The sequence below is a fragment of the Pyxicephalus adspersus genome, chromosome 4 (assembly GCF_032062135.1).
Source record: "Pyxicephalus adspersus chromosome 4, UCB_Pads_2.0, whole genome shotgun sequence".
In the NCBI taxonomy this organism is placed as follows: domain Eukaryota; kingdom Metazoa; phylum Chordata; class Amphibia; order Anura; family Pyxicephalidae; genus Pyxicephalus; species Pyxicephalus adspersus.
Genome location: NC_092861.1, coordinates 136,970,232 through 136,996,729, shown reverse-complemented (window position 1 = coordinate 136,996,729; position 26,498 = coordinate 136,970,232). Strand labels below are relative to the sequence as shown.

The window sequence follows — 26,498 nt, the reverse complement described above, 5'->3', positions numbered from 1 at the left end:
TTGTCACCAATGTAAGGGATCAATAATCTGACCAGCAGTGTAAAGGCTGATATGCTGTCCATCAATGAAAGGGGACACTATGCTGACTACAAATTTAAGAGATCAGTACCTTGAACACCAATGAAAATGGGCATTACACTGCCACTAATGTAAAAGTGCATGTTGCTGCCCACCAATATAAGAGGTCACTTCATTGCAGAGCTTGGAACTTGAGTCACGCGACTTGGACTTGAGTCTGATCTAAGCCAACTAATAAACAACTTGTGACTCGACTTGGTTGTTTTGTCCAGCGACTTGCAACTTGACTTGCAGCCTTCCTCCTCGCCTTCCTTGCATTCTAAGTCCACGGCTTTCTTCGCTGACAGCTGAAGGGAGCAGGGAGGAAGGCGGTGTTACAGAAGCATCACTGCCTTCCTCCCCGTCCTCTTCAGCTGTCAGTGAAGAAAGCCGAACATAGTGGACTTAGAATGTAAGGAATGCGAGGAGGAAGGTATTACAACAGACTAAGTACCACTTGCAAACGACTTGATAAATAAAGTGACTTGACTTGAGACTTGACTTGGAAGAATTCTTGGTGACTTGAGATTTGACTTGGGACTTGGTGTCAATGACTTGGGACTTGATTTGGACTTGAAGGGTGACGACTTTGTCCAACCTCTGCTTCATTGACTACTAAGGTGATCAATACATTGACCACCAATATATGAAGGGGGACTATGCTGACTAAATTATGTAAGGGTGCTGTCCAGTCATTTAAATGATCCCCAATGTAAAGGGGTCAGTACCTACAAAAAATGTGGCGAAAACTACAATGTGAGATACACTGCACTGACCATCAATGTAAGGGAGTTCAGTATCTTATACAGAGATGCAATGCCATCTGTTTTGTTCTATGGGGAGAGGGGGACAGGAAGTCAGCCGGCTGCAGGAGCCTCCAACAGAGTTTAAATTGGCATCATCATCTATCAAATATTGGTGATCAAAGATGGGGCATCCTAAAAAACCTCCTCTACTACGTATGTTGGGGACACCAGTTCACACTGTTGGAGACCCCCACAAATGATCACTTAATGAGTAGCAAAACTCTAATTTGTATGTGAGTTTATAAATTCTCTCTCAGGATTAAATACCCTTTATTAATTTTTTTATTTGCCCACAAGCATGTTTTGTTTTACATAGCAATGTATTTTAGGCGACATTGTGCAACAGAGGGAGCGAATTCTCCCTTCTTCGCATGTCGATGCCGCACACCAACCCAACCATCTGCTCGGTTTGCTCTTTGACTAAAGTGGAGTCATTACCAATCCACAACTTCATTTTCTCAGAAATCTTTTTTGAGGTGTAATTTTACATACTGTGACGGGTAACCATGGCAACATTGTAATGACCTTTTAGTTGTATAGGAAAGAAAAAAAATCACATACTGTTTGTATTCTTGGTGGAAATAACAGAGTGGCAGATCTATAAATGGCATTCTGGAAAAGGTTCAACTTAGTAAAATAGAGTTTAATCAGATGTATTTTTATGTTTTCTTCTCTGGTTTCTGCAAAATGATGTTTCTGTATAATGGTGAGGAGGATTTCTTCTAGGATTGCCAGTCATGAACAAAAATAATTGGTAACAGTAAATAGTTCACAGTCCACCTTAAAATATGGTCAGTCCAGTTTTTCGGCCAAATATTTGGATTCAGTGATGCCACTTCTATTCCACTGTCTGGAGGGCAATGTGCACTGCAATGACCCCTCTGCTTCTCTTCTGTCATTTTGTGCCCTTGCTCTTTGTGAATATCTTCTAGGATATTCATATTGTTAATATGTGCTTTGCAAATATTTTGCTTCCTGAACCACACACATACAAAGGCTGGTAGGCAGCATGGTGGCTCAGAGGTTAGCACGCTGGCCTTTGCAGTGTTGGGCCCTAGGTTTTAATTTCGGCCAGGACACTATCTGCATGGACTTTGCAGGTTCTCCCCATGTTTCCATTGGTTCCTCCGCATATTCCAGTTTCCTCCCACAGTTAAGGACAGCTAGTGACATGAGTATGGACGTTGTAAAGCGGTGCCTAATATGTTGGCGCTATATAAATATTGGATAATATTATTAGTAAAAGAATCTAAAGTAACCAGGGGACAGCACCGACCTAAGGAAGCTTCACTTTTCCTCTGCCAATGTAGCCACCTCCACGCATGCTGGTGACTACTACTTTTCTCCCTCTTTCCCTTTTTTTCTGCACACATTCCAGAGTTCATTTCCAAGCAAGCCGGAACGTAATGCATTTCTTTTATTGAGTTGTGCTGTTTAATGACTTTTCATTGCTTGAAACCCAACTGTTTTCTGGATATGTGAGTGCCTTCCATAATGAACCCTAAAGGAAATTTGTCCTGAGAAGAGCCTTGGTTGCCAAGATTAGTATCCCATCCTTCTAAGGGTGCTAGTTGCTTGGCTGCCTTTATGATTTAGTCTCTAGAGGCTGAACAAGTGTCAGTCTTGTATTTGTACCTCCTGGACCATTGTTGTCTTAATTGATCCATCATCAAACCGGTCTTTGATAACCAGCCTAAAGTTTATAAAAAATACTTTTGATTTTAAGTGTGGAAGAGTTAGGTTTTTATTGCTGGTTGTGCTCCCTCTTCAGCACCCACTCCTAAAGACAATGGCTCAAGGACAGAATGTGATGTGAAGTCCAGAATTTTATGGTTGTTGGACAGAATGGAAAGTGATACTTCCAATAAAAATGCCTGTTCTGATGACAACTAAGAAGAGATTTTTCTTTACTCTCTTGCTTAGTTTTAATTTTGTTTTCCTTTGGGCTTGTTCTCCGAGAACCCAATCCCAATCATATGTATCATTATTTTAGTGTCCTATAAGTAGAAGCATTTTTTGAGACATAGGTTGAATAAACAAGGGACTGCCACACAGAGCAAGTAACATCTGAGAACATTGGATCTATCATAAATCGTGTGGGATCTTCCATGAATGCCTACTAATACTCATCACTGAAATGTATTAAAATGTATTTTAATGTTGAGAGGTATGGGGTAGCAGAAGATCAACTGTAAGCAGGTTGTATAACCATTGCAATATCATGAACAAGTCCTGTATCACCAGAGGGCAAAACAACCCCGAACGGGATTTGGACTGTTATTCCATTTTCTAAAAAAAGTTTTATACATAGGTTAACTTGCAAAAATAAGGCGCAGCTAAAGCTGACCTCTCAGTTGACTCTCTTCTTTGGCTCAACATAATATTTGAGTTATACCTAGGATTAAGGGTCCATCTAAATGGCTGCTTCTTTGATGTGTGAGCAGCACTTTTATATGCTATCTGCTTTCACATTTTGTTTATCTCTTCAGGTCTCTTATTGCAGAGATGTGGGATATTTTGATAGACATTCCAAAACAACCACCCATGCTAATAAAATCCATGCAAATGAGTATTTCTGCTTCATAAATATATTTCCTGCCAGGAACATTACTTTTTGTATATTGTTACAAAATCCATTTATAGGCAAATTTCTCTATTGGACTGGTACAAGTTCAAAACCCTGTTGATGATGCTGGCTTTGTACCCAGAGAAGAGAGTGGACCATGCCAGATAGTTTGGCTAATCATAGGGGGAACAATATGAACCACGCACCATTTGTTTCCAGTGCAAATAAAATAATGATTTAGGTTCCCAGACATGTATTAGAGCTGTGAGGTTCTGGGATGTAGGGCTCTGCCAATGCAGGATACAGAAAAACCTTCATGTATCTGCAATCTTCATAATTGACTTGTTCTTAGGTTGTAAATATTTAAAAAGTAGAGGGGCAGCAATTGGCTTTGGGTGATTACATATTTACATAATTAGTCAGAAAAAAGACATAAGTCCATCAAGTTCAGCCATTAGGGAAATAAACATATCCCAGATATAAAACCCTATGGATATAATTGATCCAGAGGAAGAAAAAAAAACCCTGATACAATTTGCTACAACAGGGAGAAAAAATCCTTCCTGATTCCATGAGGCAATTGGATGTTCCTTGGATCAACAGTCTCTGATTAAGATTTTATTTTTTTTTAAGTATAATCTTTTTAAAATATCTGGTCAAACATACCCCTCTGCCACCCCCTGTAACTAAACTCTGCCGTCTTTTCTCTGCCAAATCCATGGTTATGTGGCACACAAATATGAGTCTTAATATTAGTCTTTTCCTCCTCTAACAATTGGTGGATCCTTCATAAGGTGTCCATGTCACCACCATTCCTTTTGGCTGTCCAGTGTCAGGGTCCTCTAAAGAGAAGCAGTGATGCCAGTGCAAAGGGCAGTAGGGAACCAGTTGGCACTGGTGCATTGAAATATTGGATCAGTGTTCCCATCCTGTATTTTCAGTAGCTGGCAGGTCACCGGCTATGTTTCCCTTAACAGTATGATCTCTTTTTGATTAAAATAATGGCCATAATTTACTTAGATTTGGAAAAAACATGGATTGTACCTCCTGCATAGTAGTTGCTGCTGAGCCAATAATCTCCATGTTGCTAGTTAAATATAAATCTGACAATAGTAGGTAAATGTGCATTTAGGTGCAGAATATTTATCATACAGTTCAATAAAATAGGCCAGACTATTCTAATTCCCCAATATTCCATTTCACGGTACCTGTGCATTGAATGTTTTAAGTTCTTTGATGCTCCCCGCTCTTATGTCACAGCTCTCTAACATTACATGGGTAGCATCTGTGAAAACTTTATGTAGAAATTCACAGGTTGTGCTTTGTGAATAGCAATGTCCTTAGATGGGGGTCACATTTGCTGCTATACTAACTGGGAAAACTAAGCAACAATTTTAGCTGGGTTCAAAGCACAAGATAATTTAATAATAAAAGCCAGAGGTATAAACATATTTAGCTATGCATTCTATAAAAATTAAGGTGCTCAGAGTTTAGCTTCAAATAAAAATGATGTTGCAGGTATTCCTGTGTTGTCAAAAGCATAATCCATAATTTGTAAAAACATATATTTGATCATTGCAAGGGCATTTTTTAAGGTGACAATGCTTATTGTTTAGGTGTAGAATTTTTATTGTATTCTGTTAAATTGCAGGTAGATGCGCCAAAGCACAGTACACTAGCACATTCTTCTGTAGTAGAATTGTGATGTTCAGCCACTGCTCCAGCATGCAAACATGCATGCAAAGTTATTATTAAAAGCTAGAATTCATAGCAAAATAGGGGAAATATATTTATTTAAGGAAAAAGTGATTCCACTTTACTTTTTGTGTTTCTAAAAACTGTGCAAATTCAGTTCTACTTCAAAGTTCTGCTGTATTGGTGCTCTCTGTAGTTTAATGTTTTATCCCAGACTTGGGTGCCCTCTGCTGTTCATTTATGTTACATAACATGTCACTGTTACAGTCTTTCTATTCTATTTAACCGTAATCCAAGGCAGCTACCCAAATATTTTTTATGTTAGAATCTATTTTCTACCTTTTTCCATATAGATTAGGATTATCAACCTGTTTGCTGACAGATTTGACTGTTTGCTGCCCCCTAATTGATTGTGTATGTTTGATAGGTAAAGTTTACTAATTTTTACACCTTTAAATATACTGCTAAGGGACACCGACCTGTCTCCGAAAAATTTAGCAAGGTATTCCTTTTGCAACAACCAATATGCTTATCAAAATATGAGCTAGACCTGTTTCTATGTCCATCACTTAATCCTGTGTAAAATTCAGATCTGTGGCTTTGTGGACAATATCTAGCTGGGTTGGGTATTAGTGAGTATAAGATTTGCAGAAGTTGCTGTGGGTGGATAACACAATTGTACAATGTAAGCTACCTTTATGTTTGGGATGCACACATCTTTCTCAGGGATCCATTTAATAATCCAATTTCTCTACTGTATGTGTTAACATTATTTGCAGTTCCTGCACTCTGATGATGTAACAAAACTTAATGTGTACCTTCGTGTCTAAAATTATTGGCAGAAAGTAGCTGTAAGGGGCTTATGGGCATCTTATCATTACATGCAATGCTCTTATGGCATACATCCACCTGCATGTTTTAAGAAATTGCAGCTTCATTTGGTGATGAGTCCTGGTATATTAGTCAATTGACTTTTCAAATATTCTTTTACTTCTCCCAATTGGTCCTTGGATGTCTTTTGTCTGAGGTGGGACATTCAGTCTTTGGCTGCTTTTCTTCATTTTGCTAAAAAAAATATTGGGCTTTCTCTAGCAAAAACTCCTGATGAAATGGAACTATATCTGCAAAACGTGTTGAGAGAAAATAGGAGGATGCACTCATCCATAAGAAATGTATGAACTATTAGTCTAAATCTTGGAAGTAATTAAGGTATATAGCAACCCCATTAAGTGGAGACTTTTCTATTTGATGTCTTTGCTAAATTTGATGTGTTTGCTCTCTTTGATGTGTTTGCTAAATATTATGTGTAAATTTATGTTTTTAAATGTTTGTAATTAAAAAATTGATGATTTTAAACTTAGGTAATCTTTGTCTTTTTTTGTTTTGGAGGTATGCCTCAAAAATCCCACACACTTCTTTGTTGTTTTGCCTGCAATCTGATGAACTTGTAACCTGTTTGTAATAACGGAAAAGAATTCATGAACTTTTCTTATAATGAATCTGATCAGTAAAACAGTGGACGGCTTAGGAAGATCCCCCTAATGCACATCAGGAGCTCTGGTTGCTGCAGTTTACACAATACCCTAACTGACCTGTTAAAAGCCAGGCAATTCCAACTGAGCACATGATAAAGTATACGATGGTATAGTATCCCATGGTATTACCATGATAAATAAAAACAATATTTGCATTGAAATTTGGCTGCCTCATAACTGGAACTAATGTTCCTTCAAAAATAACCACAACCTAATTTTTTGCATTTTATCCATCATATGCTTAGAATAAATTGTCCGGGTTTGTGGCAAGTTTGCTTTGAAGCTTAACTTCCCCTGAAGCACCATTTCATTTTTTTGTTTTGAAAGTTTTGTACACCTGGTAAATAAACTTGTCCTGGAATCCTCATCTTCCTGTGGTGGTCCTTTATGATATAGAGGACAATGTCATGTAATGACCATGGATGCGGTTCTCTGCACCAATGTTCCCGGAGTCCAGGGTGGTTTGTTAATGCTCCCTAGGGGGCATGCTTTTAAAACAACGGGCTCACAGGAATTTAGTTCAATGGGATTGGAAATGAACCTGTATTGTTATTGAAGCATTTTGTTTGAGGCTCAGGTCAGAGGCTAACATGAGGTTCGGAAAAGTTAAAAAAAAAAAAAAAAAATCTTATTAGACTTGGATTTTAATACAAACTAGGTGAACTTTCTGCAGTATTTGCTGGATGACAACCCACTGTTTTCACTTATTGCCTTGTGTTGCACCTTAGAAGTGGGCGTCCATACACATGTCCTATGAAAATTACATTCAAACACCAGGTATTGGAAAAGGCAGTCCATTAACAATGGACACGTCAAACAGAAAGCAAATTCCCATCAGATGTTAGCATGCAGATTCCTGATTCATGGAGGGTGTGATGGAGATAAATTGTGGTATGTAGGGATCTTATCAAGGGATGATTCAAAGAGCTTTGAGTAAAATGTTTCACATTCTATTAAAGGCTTAGAATTTTTGAAATTCATCCATACAGGAAACATGAAATTCCGCTACTCACTGCTTGCATCTAAACTGGGCATTCAGTGTCCTATAGTTAGTTGCATGTGGAAAAAATGGAATGATGTTTTAATGAGTGTCTGAATCAGGAACAAAAATAACTCCCAAGTAATAGTTATTTTCCCCATTTCTGTTCTATAAGCTGTGCAGAGAGGTGAGCACAGGGTATCAGGCCATGGCACAGACACAAAATATCGCAGGGTATCAGGTCATGGCACAGACACAAAACATCATGGCACAGACACAAAACATCGCAGGGTATGAGGCCATGGCACAGACACTAAATATCCCAGGGTATCAGGCCATGGCACAGACACACAATATCCCAGGATATCAGGCCATGGCACAGACACAAAATATTCCAGGGTATCAGGCCATGGCACAGACACAAAATATCGCAGGGTATCAGGCCATGGAACAGACACAAAATATCCCAGGATATCAGGCCATGGAACAGACACAAAATATCGCAGGGTATCAGGCCATGGCACAGACACTAAATATCCCAGGGGATCAGGCCATGGCACAGACACTAAATATCCCAGGACAGACACAAAATATCGCAGGGTATCAGGCCATTGCACAGACACAAAATATCCCAGGATATCAGGCCATGGGTAAGCCACCTTTCCACCCCAAAAGTAGGTAAAATGATAATTGGTTCTATGTGATGAGTTCAGTAGCTCCTCATTATAAAACAATATCCTGCTTTTTCCAGTAGACTGGGCTTCTTTATTAGTATTAGCTTGATCCCTCTCAACACTTCACTTTTAATGTCAGCAAAGTACTTAAACTGCAGGATTTATTGTCAGACAGAAAAATAACTTCATGCAGTCAGTGCTTTGCTAAAAGGAATGTTCTCACTTTGCCAGAATTGGCTGAGCTCATCAGCAGGGAATCCTACAAAATGACCCTTCGAGTTGGATAGTAGATTACTCTGCGTAGAAAGGTTGTGCAAGGCTGACATACCCATTATGCAGACTGAATGCGATGAACTGATAAGCTGCAATGGCCATTTCTCCTCATTAAAATGATCCGCTGACCTTGAGAATATACTTTCCAGCTATCGGCTTTTCTGCCTGGCTGATTAATATTGATCAGCACTGCCAAAGACCTGGGGTTGTGTGCAGAGAGTGGCCTCAGGCGACCTGCTCTTCTACAACCCTGGCAGAAAGGACAGACAGTGCAATGTATTTATAAAGAGTGCACATTAAAGTGAACCTGGCAATAGATCTAATTTTCATTTTCAGTGCATTGTTTTCTAATTAGAGTGTCAGCATAACACTCACAGGTAGTTATCCGCTGTCACAGAGGTTACACCAGTACCCCTGAGAATGTCTTCATCCTTGAAGTCCCATCTGGGTCCTTGCCTATCTCCTGGACTAAAATAATGGCTAATTGATGACCCAATCTTGCAAATCTTGTTACCTGTGCTGTTCTTGCACTGGGGAGACTAAAAAAGTGCTGTCTGCAGCAGATGGATGACATCATAGGCTACAATAAAACAATTGATTAGGATTGTATTAAGCTTTAAAAAAAAAAAAAAAAAATACCATCACTGTATATTCTACTATTTGTGGAATGCATTTATTAAGGCTTGTATGTTTTCTACTTTTCAAGCCTTAATAAATGCATTGTGGTGCATTGCTCACACATTGGTTGGCAAAGTGCATAGGGGTGGCACTTTAGTAGAATTAATTCCACGTATTGAAAGAGAAGATTGGTTGGTCAACCTCAATTGTGCCAAGCCTCTAAATGTAATGACATAACTGAGGATATGGGGAAGGTAGAAGAGGGGGAAGAAAAAGAAGGCTTTTTGAACGGCACAGTATAATTATAGCAGGTAATTAGAAGACACAATTTTTATTTATAGTTACTTAAACAAGATAAAACAAAATAAGAACAATAGGGCTCTTATAACTAATTAATTCCACTGCATCACATCAACAGGTGCAGGGCAATGATTAGAATATGGTATTACAGTACATCACCTGGCAAGTCCAGACTCATTATTATTCTCCACCAAATACAACTAACCAAACACTGAATACTGCTTAGAATATTCATTAGAATACTGTACATAGGAAAGTGCAACATTTCAAAAACTCCACTGCAAAAAAACTAATTCAAAATGTTTTCCAATATTTAGATAAAACAACCAGTGTAACTTTACATGCAGCAAAAAATCTCTGTCCATTGGAATATACGTTTTGGGGATCACTATAGCTGTTCTGTCTTTGTATCTTCTTTAAGTTTAGCTTGAATACCTTATTATTTACCTTGTTTTACACATTGCAGATTAGCCATATATTGACTTTTCTATATTTTTATTTACAGCTCCAAAAGAAAATGAAGAACGAGTCTTCAGGGAACGAATGCGCCCCAGGAAGAGGCAGGGGGCGGTTCGGCGCAGGGTCCATCAAGTCAACGGGCACAAATTTATGGCAACGTACCTTAGGCAACCAACATATTGCTCACACTGCAGAGATTTTATATGGTAGGTCCCGCGTGTCTGGTGCATGCTCAGAATTGTAAGGGGGTCATTGTGGCTGCAGTAAATGCAATGGTTTACTGTAGCCAAAAACTGATTTTTATTTTTTGCTAATGGACAGCAGAGTAGTGCATAGAGATTAACGGTTACAAACTCACTAGACAGCAACTAAAATAATCTGATTGACCAAGCCCTTTTAGGGCCATTTCAGGCCCCAGTGAGCCACAACTTTCAGCCATGGGCTCAACTGCTCTCCAAACCTTTCTCATTCAAGTGAACCATTTTATGGCTGTATGTAGCTGCAGCAGGCCTTTGCCTGGTTCCCAAAAGCACCATGTCTTTTTTAAGATATGCGATTGTTGTTTAAAGATTTGCACCACTACTGCGTGCATTTGGTTGCCTGTGGTGTGATTTTCTTCTCCTGGCTGCAAACTATGTCCCTATATTTCAAACCAGTTTTTTATTGTTTTCAAGCAATCCACATTTGCCAAATTTGCAACTCGATATTATGTATACTATTAGGAAAATAAAGCTGCAAGAATAGACCAGTATTTTTTCCAGCAGGATTTATTCCATCCAGGTCTGCCTTGGAGAGCTAAGTCAGTAACAGAGCAGCAATAATCATTTTTTTGCTCCTGTATGAGAGAGAACATCACAATCAGTGCAGTATTTTTGATTCTAAACTCTTGGGATTAAAAATAAAAGCCCCACTTCTTCTTCTGAGCTGCCATGAGGATCAAGCAGTTATTCCTCTTGACACTTTGACAAAGTAGGCATATTCTGCAAAGTGTAAGGGAAGCTATTAATGATCAAGCTACATTTTCCTTAGCTGTGTATCTATTCTGCTGACGTCTGGATCCTGCCAGCATACATAACAGGAAGAAAGGCTTCACTTTAAGTGGCTTCCTGGAAGCTGCTTTTGCCAACTGAGGCCAGCACATGAGAAATATTTAAATGGATGGAGGAAGAAAAAAATTCTGCTGTATCATGATTACTACTCAGAGTGCAGCGCCACCCCCTAAGTTATATGTTGTGCCGATTGTGTATTTTATTCTGGTTTCACTAAATCAAACAATGCAAACACATAACAACACTCACTGTAATTGTCATCCTGGCAAGTTGCATTGCAAGAACCGGACCGCTATGGCACTTTTTACGGCTTACATGGTGCTTGGCGACTTCAGCTAGTCAATGGGCAAGATTGACAAAATGGCAAGAGCATACTGTGGTCTTTGCTTTGTGTGCTTCTAATGGAGATAGAGTAATACAATGCTTTATTAGAAGCTCCTAAAGCACCCTATAACCCCCTTTGGTGTCAAGGCGGGCATTCAGCACAGTAAAGACTCTTTACCAAGCTGGTTGCTCATCATTCACAAGACATCTGCTGAACGACCCCAGAACTGGACAGCCAATAGGCAGTGACCATGTCATGCAGGAAATAATTTGGAACACCCCCAAAAGGACCCTACCTCCTGTTAACAGAAGAGATTTTCCTTTTTTTTATTGCCTGTGATAAGCTGAGGGGAAGGATGTAAGGGAGCCTGGAATTTACCTTTAAAATGTAGACCCAGGCAAAATATTTTCTTTAGATTTGAATGGAGTAGTGTCCTGCTGGGAAGATTGCCCTTTGCTTGAGATGAAATCACTCCAGAGTGAATAAAACACCTTAACATCTTAAGCTTTGCACACACATCAGATGGTTGTTGCAGAGTCTAATGAAGAACTATAGTAGATTGATAAACAACCAATCAGGAATGACCTCTGTTTACTTCTATTGAGAAGTGCAATGAGGGTGCCACTCGCTTGTCTTCTCCCTCCCCTCTACATAGAACAAAACTGCGTTGTGTATACAGTGCTCATTCATTCATCTGCCACTGGAAACAATCATGAAATATCATTTCCAGCAACTATCATCTGATGTCTTAGAGTTGTTGCAGGAACCAGGTGTCCTTATTGGAGGAGTATAGCCCTTGCTTTTTTTTTAATTCTCAGAAATATTTGGATTTTTCATTGTATTCTGTCTGAAACATTGATCTCTGAGACTTTTAGGCAAATTTACCCAGTGGAGATATAAACAACAACAAAAATTTGACACAAAGGTTTAATTCTTTCCTATTCCACCAATGTAAAAAAAAATGCTTTGGCTGTACAGTTTTATTACTTAACATTCATACTTATTACTTGCTTCATACTGGCATTATTAATGATTACAAAAAAGATACACATTAAAGTGTTAGTAAAGCCAAATGCTTTGATGGGTGGGTGTTAGAATGAAGGAGTGGGTGTTCCTAGACAGGGATGCAGATGATCCTAGATAATGCTCATGTGTGATGCCGAGGCTCCATGATTAAAAAATCTGAAATTTAATGAATGAAAGGGGTGAGCCAGAGCGAGTAAGGCTGGTAAGAAAAGGGCTAGGTGACGCTGGATGTCCATTAGCCAGGAAAGGGCGGCCTCAACCTAAATTGTTGCAGCTTCTAATGCAACTTCTAATGCTTGTCTTATAAAATAAGACTAAAGTCAGCAATTTTCCACTAATTATAAGCTATTCACCTTTTCCCCAGCCTTGTCCCCTCTTGAGCAGTTTTTACTTTAATATGACAATTGTTTTTGTTTCACTCATTGATTCTCTTTTTTTTTTGTTTACAGGGGTGTAATAGGGAAACAGGGTTATCAATGTCAAGGTAAGATTTGATTTCAGAAAATGCATATTTTGTAAAATGTGTTTCTGATGCCGACACTCAGGGGTTTTATACTATTTACCAACTATTCCTCGGCTAAAACAATTCCTCTTCACAAGTGCTATCTGTTCAGGTTTTCACTTTATTATTGTATGAATCGAGCCCGGATAACCTGTGGGTGGTTTTCCATGTGCAGACTGAAGACTGATGTCCTTTTATCACAGCCGGTGGGCTCCTATATGCCTGGATAGAGCATTTGGGACATGTCAAGATGCACCAATGGAATATGTCCAATATGGCAGAGTTGTATTTCTGTCGAAAAGAAAAATGCAGATTTGATGCTGTAAAATTCACTTTTTTAGCAAGCCTGACTATAATTGAATGACTAATTGAAATCTGCAGACAACATTTTGTTTCCACATCTATACATCTAGAAAAAAGTTTGTATGTGATCAAAAGATTCAGTCATAATGCATTTTTTTTTGCTAAAAGATGTAACAATTCTTTAGAATTCACTAACACAAATATATATATATATATATATATATATATATATATATATATATATTCAGTTTCTAAAATTATATATATTTGGTTTCTATACCCTGGGGGGAAGCAGCAAAGCACTTTTTGTAGTTCTTAAGAAGAACATGCACCCTTTATGCAGGTGGTGTCCTGGCAAAATATCACAGTATAAACTCAAACACCATTGGTGTTAGCTGGGATATACAGAGTCTTGGGTTGCCAGTGGGACCTGCATTTCGAGATATAGGAGATGGGACCCACTGGAACTTCTCATTCAAGCATGTCTAGGAAGCTGGTGGATTGATGACAAAGAGTTTAGACGTTATGCCTTTATTGTCTCTTTCCCCCTTAGGTCCATCTCATTATGGTGAATTCATAATGAGATGGTTTCACCATTATGAGATGAACCCAAAGTTAAGAGAGACTATATCAATCCCAGCAGGCAAAGTGCCTGAATGCCTACTGATGGCTCATTTGTACAGTGACTACTGCTGGCTGCATGAGGAACTACACCCCTAGCAGAGAAAATCAAGGACACTCTCATGTAAAAGAGGAAACAGGCTCACCTCAGTTATAAAATTTTCAAGGATACTTGTAATTGTACATTTAATTTTCCCCTCACCTTTTATCATTATCTATAAAACACATACAATTCAACAGCAAATGCCATACCTATCATCATTTGCCATAATACCTGTAAAAAGCTGCAAAAGACAGTTGCAATAACTGTCATTATGACTAAAATAGTGCACTCAGACCATAATAATCTGATACATTCATCTACACTCTCTAGTAAATATGGAAGGTTAATATAGGTTTGCTAAGATTTGCTGTCTGGGAAAAGCTGTCTGGAGATGGGAAGATTGTGGAAAATGTCTGTGTTTGCCAGTTTTTATTTCTCATGCTTCATATTGGGCATCGGATCTCTTCCCAGTCTGTGCTGTGTAAAGCCATTTCTTTTCATGTGTCAGTGTGTATTTACCATTTGTACAAAATAAATATCTGCCTCCCCCAGTGCAGAAAAAAATCTTCAAAAGATGTCACGTTTATTCAATTGCTATATAAATCTGATTGCGCCAAGGTTCTCAAAGGGAAGAAAGAGACACCTTTTGGCACTTTGGCATTTTTTAGGCAAATCATACCCATCAGCTGCACCTCTGCTCATGCAGGCTATAATGAATTTGTAAGCAATAAAGGGCTTAGGTCTGTGGTTCCTTCACATCTTTGAAGATGCAGCACCATTTGTGTTGGCATGCACTTCATTAGAGCAGCTCATAATTTGAATGTGCTACCCAATGCACACCAGTCACGCTGCTCTATTTTCAGAAGTTTGGTTTACCCCAGCGCATAGCAGTATGTTGCCAATTGTTGCACTGCTGTACCCTGGGGTGTCATCAAAAAGGAATAGCAACCCAGTATGTCAATATATATGTGCATGCAAATGTAACATTTCCAGCACACAGGTGGAAACCTAACCTAAACACTTTGTGTTTTTTTTCCACCAGTTTCCTTTCTATATATATGATTTAAAAAAAAGTAATTCAGTTATTCTCTACCTTCATCTGTTCCTCTCTTAATACTGGAGAGGAGCAAACGAACATAAGGACTTTGTTGGGTTCCTCGTTGCAAGGCTAGAGTTCCCTGTAACAAGATTTGAAGATAGGGAATTTTCTGGGTCCCATTTTACAAAACAGGAGAGGAGCAGTTGAAAATATGGAGTTTTTGCCTCCCACACCCCCTTATTGCAAGGCAGTGGAGGGTGACATGAAGATAAGTAGATTTTTGGGTCACCTGTGGCATGGCTGGAGATCCCCGTAACAAGGTAGATTTGAAGACAGAGAGTTTTGTGGGCCCCTTGTTACATAGCGGGAGAGAAACAGATAAAGATGGAATTTTGTGGAGTATTACACATACATACACACTTGTTGATTTGCTGGCTTGCCTTTAAAAATAGGGAATCTTTTGGGCCTCCTTACTAACCTGGAGAGGTACAGATGGGAATATGAGTATTGTGCCCCGTGGGCATGGAAGGAACAGATAAAAATAGGGAGTCTTTTGGGTTATGTTAACAGTCTGGAGAGGAACGGATGCAGTTTTTAAAAACGATATGCATACCCTTTACCTGTATGAAAATCTGACCTATTGTAAAACACAATGAGAAGAGATCTAAGCCTCATATTTGAGACTTTCAAAACATTAAAATGTATTGATCAATTGTACTACTATTTGTAGTAATTACATCATAGGGATTTGTAGTGACTAATTGTTGTCATTTTCATTATCACCTTAGTCCTCAGCTTAGGGACATCTGAATATCTAAACTTTGCATAAATTATAAAACAGCATTGGCATAAGATATAAAACAAAAGTCTTAGACCCATTTTGTTTATAAAAACATGCTGAGGAACAGGAATGGCAGCATGGTAACTATGGCGACCGTTCTGCTGTCACCCTGCTGCTGTTTTTGGTTGCTATGCCTTGCAGCCATTTTTCTGACTTTGTTAATGTGTGTATGTGTTTTTTTAACTAAAAGTTTATTAATTCCCGGTGGTTGGTGTTTTCTTGGATGTTGTAAAAATGGATGTTTTACAATTTTTGTCTTCTATTTGCAGTTTGCACTTGTGTAGTCCACAAGAGATGCCACGAGCTAATCATAACAAAGTGTGCTGGCCTAAAGAAACAGGAAACCCCAGATGAGGTAAATATGTACACCGATATTTAATCCCAAAAACACAAAGAAAATATAGTGAAGGTTACCAATGTAGAGATGTAGAGGCTGCATTTGGTTTCATGTTTTTGGGCCATTGGAGCTATTTTTAACAAAAGATATCTCTTAACTTTGCCAGAAATGCTGTATTCTTGCCACTTCCTAGGAGCTGAATAGAAAGTTAAATCTATAATATCTTACTTCCAAGCTGCATTCTGTGTATTCCCTCACATTACTTGCAAAAGGAATGAAAAGAGTTCTATGTCTAGTCTAAAGTGTAATAAAAAGTGTGACAACTGTGACTCCCTCCATAAATATGTTGTCACCTGAGGACAGGAAGTGTGCTGTTTGCTAGATCGCCAGGTAAAATAAAGGAGAAAAAAAAATGTAAGCATTCACCACATAGAAGGACTAGTAAGCTGCAATATATGACATTTAATTTCAGACCCGCATGGAGTTGCATCTGTTGCAGTAAATGGTAGTGAATTGGACCCTTTTAGATCACTGTAAATCTCAGCGCAGTTTGCTAACGCAGCATGTCGCATTTGGCCGCATGGTCATGGCCTGAAAATCTGCACCGTAGCTGCAGCTGTGTGCAAATCCCATTTCCCATGAAGCACGGCAGCAGTTTGCTGTGGGGTCAGAAGCTGCCAGCCATGCAGTTTCACACTGTGGATCTGTAAGTGTTTTTAAAAAGAGCCAAATCTGCAAAAGAACACCCATTTATTGTTGCCTTAAGGGTGCTTCTTGCCACTCCATTGCTCCCTTCTAGTAATGTGGGAGTATGTGACTTCCACCTCTTTCTCCCAGGATCTAATGCTCAAGCATGAGCACCGCCATGTACGGGAGGGGAGTAAGTCAATAACTCCCAACACCACCAAACAAAGACCTTACAGTGACTTTGGAGTCCTGGTTCCAGGGAAAATGGGCATTTGGGCTTTTCTTCCAATCTCATATTGGGCTTTTATGGTTCTTTTAAAATGATCAATGGGTATGAAAAAATTGCTGTATGTGTTTTATTATTGCTTTGGGATCAGAAGTGCTGTGGCTGAGAAGTGTAGAACACTATGCAAAGTATATAACTGTAATACTAATTGAAAAATTGCATTCTTCTGTTCTGTGGATACCTTGAGATCATTCCAATAACTTCATTTCAGTGGAGGAGGGGGTGTGTGCCAGCCAGTGTTAGTCATGTTGTGGTGAAAGATAAACTGCTGGGAAATCAGAGAGTTACTCAACGAGAAAGACAACTATTGAGGGTGTTGTGTAGGCAATGCACAGTAAGCACCCGATGTTGGTGCTAGCATAAGATGTATTTCAATAAAAACATTTAATGAGTTTCTCACATTTTTATCCTTAGTCTCTGAAATGATAAATGCATTATTAAACATCTTCACTTTGACAGTCCCCAGTTGATGGACGGTAAACTCAACTGTCTTTAACAATTGTGGTCCCTTAGCTTAAGGTAGTGTAAAGAAATAATGTTTTTATCTTGCAGAGGTTATTGCAGGCTTTAGATGGCAGTCTGTTTGTTTAATATTGTAGGAATGTGATACAAAGATAAAAATAAAAAATATATGAATTTAAAAAATGTATAAAATAAAAAAATATATATTTACTGCCTTTATAAATTGCAAACAATATATAATATATATATAATACATTTTAGGCAATATATACTAATGCTGCTAAATTTGACATGGGCACAAAAGGTTTAAAAAATTTCTTCAATCATTTAATTCTTCATATCTGCCTGGAGCTTTCATTTTTTCTGGTGGTAATGTCTATAGAGTCCTCCTTCTATAAGTAAGTAACTTTTTGTTATGTCCTAGCAGGTGGGCTCCCAGCGCTTTAGTGTTAACATGCCTCACAAGTTCAGCATCCACAACTACAAAGTCCCTACATTTTGTGATCACTGTGGTTCATTATTATGGGGCCTCATGCGGCAAGGTTTACAATGCAAAGGTAAGAAATGTAACATTTTATTTTCTACGTATTAAAAATATTTTAGGATTCATAAAGATTCATAAAAATCTTTCCAATGAGGACAAAAATAGCAATAAAACAACTTTAAAAACAGATGTATCTGGAGATTTACTGTATATATTCAAATATAAACCAAATCTGAATATAAAAGTGTGCTTTACTTGGAAAAAAAACAAGTAAGCTACATTAACTGGAGAATAAACCAAGGGCACAAAATGTGGCTTTTGCTGCCAACATTTTAAACAGTCTTCAACTGAAATACCAATAAAATATGAATTATTTATTTAACGTTGTGTTGTTTGTAAAATATTTATTAGAAGGGAGAAAATTTAAATCACATGGAATGACTGTTGTTCTTATGAGTGAAAGTAAGTTTTATTGTGTACTTTTGAACTGGTTATAATGGGTTATTTTCTCTTAAATGATCTTTTGTTCATTATTGTTGGCCAGTAGATGGCATTGTGTCCTCACGTAAAGTGCTAGAAATGCTGTCTCTGACAGCAAGAGTTTGACACTTGTTGAACACTTTACATGGTGACACAGTGCCATCTAGTGGTCCAAGTATGGATCCTTTTTCAAATGACATTTTCAGGTCATTTGTTAGGTGATACTTTGGTGATGCTGGAGTACATACAGTAAAGTAGGCTCTCAAGGACATATTTGCTTTGTAGCTCTACTATCAAGCAGGATGTAGCAAATATGCAAATATGCATGTAATGAGCAAATATTGCTGTCAACTATATGTGTTTCACTTGGTTGCTACACTGAATTACTATAACCTGCATGGTGCTTCATACATCAGTGTGAGATCACATTGTCCAGTATAAGTAGAATTTGAGGAGTACTGGCTTTTATAACATGTAATTAGCCTTGTAGCAAAAGTTTTATGTGTGCAAAAATAAATTTGTTTTTTTTCTTTTTAATATTTTTCCAGTGTGTAAAATGAACGTACACAGACGCTGTGAATCTAATGTAGCACCAAACTGTGGAGTGGATTCTCGGGGTATAGCTAAAGTACTAGCGGATCTTGGCGTCACGCCGGACAAAATCACAGCTGCTGGTCAACGAAGGAAAAAGGTACAACCTTTTCTGTATAGTTTTTTCTTTTCATTTATTTTTTTTAGAAAAAAAGTAGCAGGTAGTTGTGTATTAGAAAACACGATGTGGATCAGTAGAAATCACTTGCATTCATTTTGAATTCTCCAGGGCAGCCTACAGGTTTTAACATTTGGTCAACCAACTCGTTAACGATACAGCCACCGAACCATGCACATGCGTGCTAATGCCCCATTTATTCCAATGGCTCTCTTTATAGACATCCACAGCCTTGGTATAGAAAAACCTTTTCCTTATGGCCAGAAAAACATCCAAACTGGCCCATCCAATAGCTGCCATAAGAAGGAGATCTGGCATGACCGCTATGCTTACAGATCCAGCTGTAAACATCCTCTAATATCTGTGGACACCTTTCCGTTTAATATTTGTGCTCACAAAAAAATTAAGTGAACTCTACATAGGGCACAGTAAACATTACCCATTGCTGGCAAAAATATACCGATCCAGTAATGAGACATTAAGCATATCTTGTTTATGTTTCCACAGTCATTTGGCTGCCATATATCCCATGAGCTTCATGTAAGCCAGGAGTCCATGCCAGCCTGTGTCAAATAGAAGAGTCATGGGACAGTGGCACGAGAGGCTGTTATATGCATTTTTGTGAAGCTGGCACAGATTTAGACTGCTGTGGAGAGTAAACTTGTATTAAAAATGTTTGGTCTGATTAGTCTTAGCTCATAAATCCATTGCACTAAAATGGGTGAATCCATCTCAACTGATGGTTTCTTATAGATCTTATAGAGCAACTTCTTATAGATAAGGTTGGCTAATCCAATTCTCCCTTATGAGAATGGTAAAGTGTGGTCCAAATCTGAGACAGCTGGACTTGATGTGTAGTAAACTGACTTTATGGTGATCCAGTCCCCCCTTCCACATATGGAATAATGTCTGTACACCTGAGATAATATTTGCCTATCTTCTTGATGAAGCAAACTTTTTTTCCAGAAGGTCCTATTCTGGGTTCCCATTATACTGCACACATACAAGGTCCCATTCATTTCTATGGACATGCCATACACTAAAGGACTGTGGGGAGGCTGCAATGATTGTGGCTTATCCATAGGAATTAATGAGACTGTGGTCAGGAGAATGAGAATGAGTCAGGAGTTAATCACAGAGACAAGAATTCTGTTTATTATTCCTGCTGGTCTGCACATTGGGATAGGTTATTAAAGGAAACTTTACAAAAGGTGATGCTTTCCTTTAAAGAAACAATGTCAAATTATTAAAGTCATAAAGGTATAGTGAAGTTGGTTAATAATTTGCTTTAATGAGCCATGACAGCAGCCATTTTTAATTCTGTTTCCAAGCACATAGTAGTTATAGGACCTCATGATTCTTCCCAGCTTTCTGCTGTAGGATCTAAGGAGGTCCTCAAAAACCTTGAAAACATTCAGTGATTATCACTTGGCAATATCCACAGCTATATCATTGTTTTGGAAAACATAGGAAAGTGTTAAAATCTGAGTTGTCTTTAGGACTGCAAATTAAGGAAAATAACTTCTACTTTTTTCTTCTCTGATCTCCATATAATCCTCAATGTCTTCATAATTTTAGTCTGTTATAGAACATTGTTAATTTGCCTTACATGTCACATATTCATTGTTTTTGTTCATTTTAAATTGCACAACTCTTTTTTTCCCAAAGCCTTTAAAAATAATTAAAAAGTATATTTAGTGCTGTGGTAATAAAATACTCCAATTCTTATGCTGTGTGATCTTCCCAGCTTAATGCAGGTGCTGAAACTCAGCCGCCGGTTCCTGGGGGTCCAACGGTGGAAGACGATAGGTCAAAATCTGCCCCAACATCTCCATGTGATCAGGGTTTGTGATTTTTGCTTTTTTTTTTTTATTTACGAAAAACACATGGAGTTATTGAATTTTTTTTTTTTTTTTTGACTTTTACGACTTACTCTTTTCTCATTGTTATTGTATATTTGTAGATTAGCCACACTCATTTTACATTAGGGCAATAGAGTGCCTGAAAAGATACCAGCTACACAGGGAGTCCGTTATTGTAAGGAATCGGCTCAACCCCTAGACTTTCATTGTGTGAAATTATAGGGTACAGAGTATTTTTTTTCCAATCCCCCTTGCCAATGTTTGATCTTGGAAAACTTATATATTTTTTTTCAATATAGAAATTAAAGAACTTGAAAACAACATCAGAAAAGCATTGTCATTTGACAACCGGGGAGAAGAGCACAAAGCAGCAGCCACTGCGACAACGGACAGTCAGCTGACAGTAACAGGGGAAAACGGAGAGAACGGGGAGATCAAAATTCACCAAGCCAAGAGGACAGGTCTGGAGGACTTCAACTTCATCAAAGTATTAGGGAAAGGCAGTTTTGGAAAGGTTTGTATTATGATTTGTATGAAGTGCCTAGACCATAATCTTGTTGTTATGTAACCTTTGGTAAAATGTATATAAACTCGACAATGGCATAAAATGTGCGTGGCGCCTGTCCATTGGTTGGAAGGAGAAAACCAGATGGCTGAGACAGTGAATGGCCCGATATCAGCCTCTTGCATTTTCTTGTCCAGTATCAATACAAGAGGGATTTAATATATATATATATATTTATATATTTATTAATTTTTTTGGTTCCATTTAAAGTAGTTGGTTACAGGATTTTCCATATCTGCCCCCCTAGGTCATGCTTGCTGAACTCAAAGGTAAAGATGAAGTCTATGCTGTGAAGGTCTTGAAGAAAGATGTGATATTACAGGATGATGATGTTGATTGCACTATGACAGAGAAAAGGATCTTAGCTCTGGCGAGGAAGCATCCGTACCTAACACAGCTCTACTGCTGCTTTCAGACGAAGGTAACGCAAACATACCTGGCATTTGTATTTAGTCTTTGTACCAACAGCTCTATGATACTGAAATGAGAGATTTACCCCATACTTGCACAGAGCAGTAAAAGCCATGATTTCAGTTTACCAGTGTCAGGTTGGCAAAGGATAAATTTCAACTGGCCACTGTGGATTGCAGCTTCTGTCTGCAATGCTTGTATTAGTCAGGTGTGCGGGCAGTGCAGGGCTTTCCTTTTCGAACTTGCAGCACACTCTGCAAACTATTTATCATGAAGTTGCTTTGCAAAAAAAAAATGGGTATTAGCAAAATATTTACCCATAGATACATTATACCTTGTTTAACTCATGGAAAAGTTCCATTACATGGTTTATATATAAAACTACATATCCAAAACTCATACATTTATCCAAAACTTGTTTCTTTTTAAAGAAACCTATACTCTTATGATTAGGTATGTTTCTCTTCCTCATCTAATTAAGGTTTCCATGCTGTTATTTTTACTATATACGTTTTTATTTACATTTATCTAACGGCCTCAATATTTCCTACACAAGCTTTTAGATCAGTACCTCTGTCTGACTTTCATGCTGCCTTCTCTGAGTCAGTAAAAGTATTGAAGTCAGAGGTGCAGCAGTTCTGATTGGCATCCTAAAAATCAGTTTGGCTATGGATCATTACCTTGTAGGTTGCACGAGTTTGCGACATTAGTTTTTTTAGTAAAGCTTGTGAAAAATCCTAAATTTTTTATAGTATAGTAGAAAGTAGGGAAGGTTTATTTTTTTTTTTATTGCTTTTTTATACACTTTTATGGGGTGATTCATTTTTCTAGATGTCCCAGTGTTCCTGTGGGAACTATCCTATTATATAGTGTACCCAAAATACAAATTTAATACAGATTTATCTGTCTGTAGTTCAGGAAATTAAGGACGTAGGTTTTTTTTTAACCATATAGTATTGTATACAAGTGAGTTTATGTGTGTTTTGCTCAGATATTCAAGCTGTATGCTGACAAGCATAAGGCTGGCTTCCTTTCCAGGATTGAGTTTTCTGCTTGTGTTCTGGTTTGTTTCTATTTTTTTTAAAAACTTGGTAAATAAATAGACTAATGTATGTATTGTATAAATAGTATACTACTCTGGGGCAGGGTTGTTATAGCTCCTTCTGTGTACTCTGCTATGCAAAAAAGATTTTATTAACATAATATAAATAAAACAAATACAGTAAAGCATTGAGACACTTGGGCATAATTCTGTTCTACTGAATCCTTGCTTTGTCAAAAAATTGAAAATAGAGTTTTAGCTGAAGATGCTGAAGAGGCTCCTCTGTGGATTTAGCACAATCAGCTATAAAAAAGCATAACCATTTGTATAGTCCATGTAGAAAATGGAGCAGTATCACCCATAACTATTTTCATCAATATAGTATTGTATACGAATGAGCTCATGTTGCTCAGATATCCGAGCTTGTCAGCCTCATTACACAAAGAGAGATTAATTTTTATGTACCAAGAGGGGGAAATACCATCTCTACATTACATAAACAGGATCTAAGAGCGGGTTACTAAGTATTTTTTGTTTGCAGCCTTTTATTTATGCAGTTCCAGCAATGATGTTATTTTTATCGTAGATACTTCAAGACACAGGAAATATTAGGTAGAGCTTGCCGAGATATGACTGTAGCAAACACTTGTAAACAGCGTGCTGTGTGATATTTTCTCTTCACAGAAAGTATCTATGTGTAAAATGACTTCTGTTTCATGGATTGAAAGAATAATTCTAGTTCCTCAAAAGCTCCTTTATTGGAAAAATTATTTTTGCCACAATGTAAGTGTAACTGTGTGTAATAAGTAGTGTTGTGCTGCAGATCAACCACTAGATGGCAGGAGAGCACCAGGCTATTCCTGTCTGTCTTCATAATAAAGATGTAAGAATAAAAAAGGAAAGAAAAATGATCAAGGGCAATGAATCCAATGTGTAGTAACTCATAACAGCTAATCTATCCTAAAGTTTGATAAATACAGAATCATGATTGGTTGATATAAACACTGCATTTTGTTCCTTAAGCTAATTCCTTAAATTAACCTAAAAACAGTAATTATTATCATTTTTATTATTAATAAAATGTATTTATCGAGTGCCAACATATTACGCGGCGCTGTACATTAAATAGGGGTTGCAAATGACAGACTGTGACACAAGAAGAGGAGAGTACTCTGCCCAGAAGAGCTTACAATCTACGAGGTGGTGAAGCAGCACACAGTAGAAGGGGTTATAGCTTTTCATGTGTGTTTCATTAAATTAGACTAATGAGAGTGTTGTATAGATGGTGCACTGCTCTGGGGCGGGGGTCTTTAAGTTCCTCAGGGACAGGACCTAGTTTTTAGGTTTCTGTGTATTCTGTTCTATAATACAGAGTTTTTTAACATATTATAAATAAAACAAATGCAATAAAGCTGTGGGACATTTGGGCATAAAGTCAACTCACAATAGATGTATTTTCATTGGACAGAGGCTATGCCATAAAGTACAGACTGCTAAAAAAAAGAGCCAAAAAGTGCAGTCAGATAGATGTAGATTAGGATTTATGTTGTTTTTATAATATGAGAGTATTATGGTGTAGTTAAACACAAAGGAGTGTTTGGCTTTTTTGGTCCCTGAACACACCATACTGACACAACATACTGTCACAAGTAATATTTTGGTTTTCCCTCATCCAGGTATCCTTTATTGGGAGTCGGGGCATGCTGTGTCTCTTATCTATCACAATCATGTGTACTCAGTCAGTTATGATGGGTCTACCTGCAGCAATTATTTCTATTCTGCCCACACATAGACAGGGTGAAGCGGGTTCTGATCTAACATAAACTTTGATGTAACATTTTCCATAAACAACAAAATATCTATCCTATCGATGATTCCTTCTCAAAATAAATTACCTGTGCAGAGAAAAACTATATCACAAAACTAAAGACAGATATATATATTTGTATCTCTGCAGTACTTGAGGTTCCCAGCTCCCCCCACCCAGTGTGGATATTATTTGGTGTGTTACGCCACCGGATTACCTGGTTTAGTTTAATTGTACACAAAACTCTGGATTTAAATGTCCTTACTTGGCTCTGCAAAAAAAGAATAGAATTGTGAATGTAAACCGGAGGGCCCGACTGCTAGCATTCTCAAGAGGTACAGAATGCAAGTTAAAGATTTAACCAGCTGCTATTAAACTGTATCTGAAATCTGAAATGGAATCAGAACAGTCTGGAATTATTATACATTTGCGGTCTTGAGGATTTACAGTATAATTGTACAATTAATTTAATGTTAGTTTTGGAGGTCAAAGTTCACTGTCTCCTAACTCCTGAGAGTGCATAACTGTGTCTGATTCACCTAACTGTTGACATTTCTCTTAACCTAAAGGGCTCTGTTACTTGACCCTGCCAAGTGCTGTTAGGGGAGAGTATGCAGGGCTAGATAGCAAAGAATGAGCAGCAATTTGACCCCAGACCCTCAAAAAGAAATGTCAGACTTGGACACAGTGGGCAGATGTATTAAAGCTCTCCAAGACTGAAGAGGATACACTTTCATCAGTGAAGCTGGGGGATCCAGCAAACCTGGAATGGATTTCCTAAAAGTCATTTGCTATTTGTTAACAAATGTTTTTAATCCTTGACCAGGTCCATTCCAGGTTTGCTGGATCACCCAGCTTCACTGATGAAAGTGTATCTACTCTAGCTTTGGAGAGCTTTAATTGATCAGGCCCAGTAATTAGAGCCAGACAAAAGGGGAAAATATAAAACTTTTCATAGAAAATCTACACAGGGCATTAAAATCAAAGTGACTGAATAATTAGGTCATTATAATAGTTATGACAATGCAAGAATTATGATGAACAATAGGATTGAATTTTTCAGTATTTAGAGAAATCCAGAACAATGCTGAATTCATAGATATAGCTGATGGTGAATACATATTCAGCTTGAAGCACTTTTATTGCTCTCCTTCATATGCATAGTTCATTTTTTTTACTGTGAATTTTAGGAACATCTATTCCAGGAATGGAAATTAATGAGCCTAAATATAGATGGAGCCTCTCCAGGGGGATAAAAATTAAATGATAAACCGCAAGATTTATTTCTACGTCAACAACCCTCCAAATGATTCAAGTTGAAAATGCCATACTAATTTTGTTTTAAGACATTTTTTTAGTCTATACTGAAAGACGCTGAAGAACAAGTGATGACTTTCCCTAGGTTAAGTATATTCATACCGTCCTGAACCAAGTAGGCAGATCGAGAGTGAGGGAGAACTCCTAAAGCAACATGTAAACCGGAGTTTAATCTCATCTGCTTATGCTTTGCCTTTCTAGGTTTCTCCCTTTGTTCCTCATTCATATGCTAATGCTAGCATCATCTAATGCACACTTTTAGAAGCTCACAGTGTGCAGAGTTAACAGGAGAGGAACCTTTGCAGCCGAACAAGACAAACGATAGCTGGAGGTCTTTA

General features: G+C 37.9%; 1 protein-coding gene across 2 annotated transcripts in view; it reads left to right on the top strand.

The window, feature by feature from the left end:
* The window catches only part of PRKCE (protein kinase C epsilon), a 211,880-nt gene that overhangs the window by 104,517 nt on the left and 80,865 nt on the right, over nucleotides 1-26,498 (top strand). Inside the window, exons 3-10 of one of the 2 annotated variants that reach the window (XM_072409767.1) lie at nucleotides 10,009-10,168; nucleotides 12,812-12,846; nucleotides 15,981-16,066; nucleotides 17,911-18,040; nucleotides 18,996-19,138; nucleotides 20,904-21,000; nucleotides 21,318-21,532; nucleotides 21,831-22,004. In XM_072409767.1, the coding sequence (XP_072265868.1) occupies nucleotides 10,009-10,168; nucleotides 12,812-12,846; nucleotides 15,981-16,066; nucleotides 17,911-18,040; nucleotides 18,996-19,138; nucleotides 20,904-21,000; nucleotides 21,318-21,532; nucleotides 21,831-22,004 (1,040 nt within the window). Of the gene's footprint in view, nucleotides 1-10,008; nucleotides 10,169-12,811; nucleotides 12,847-15,980; nucleotides 16,067-17,907; nucleotides 18,041-18,995; nucleotides 19,139-20,903; nucleotides 21,001-21,317; nucleotides 21,533-21,830; nucleotides 22,005-26,498 lie in introns of both variants that reach the window. The other variant, XM_072409766.1, reaches the window with a different exon arrangement.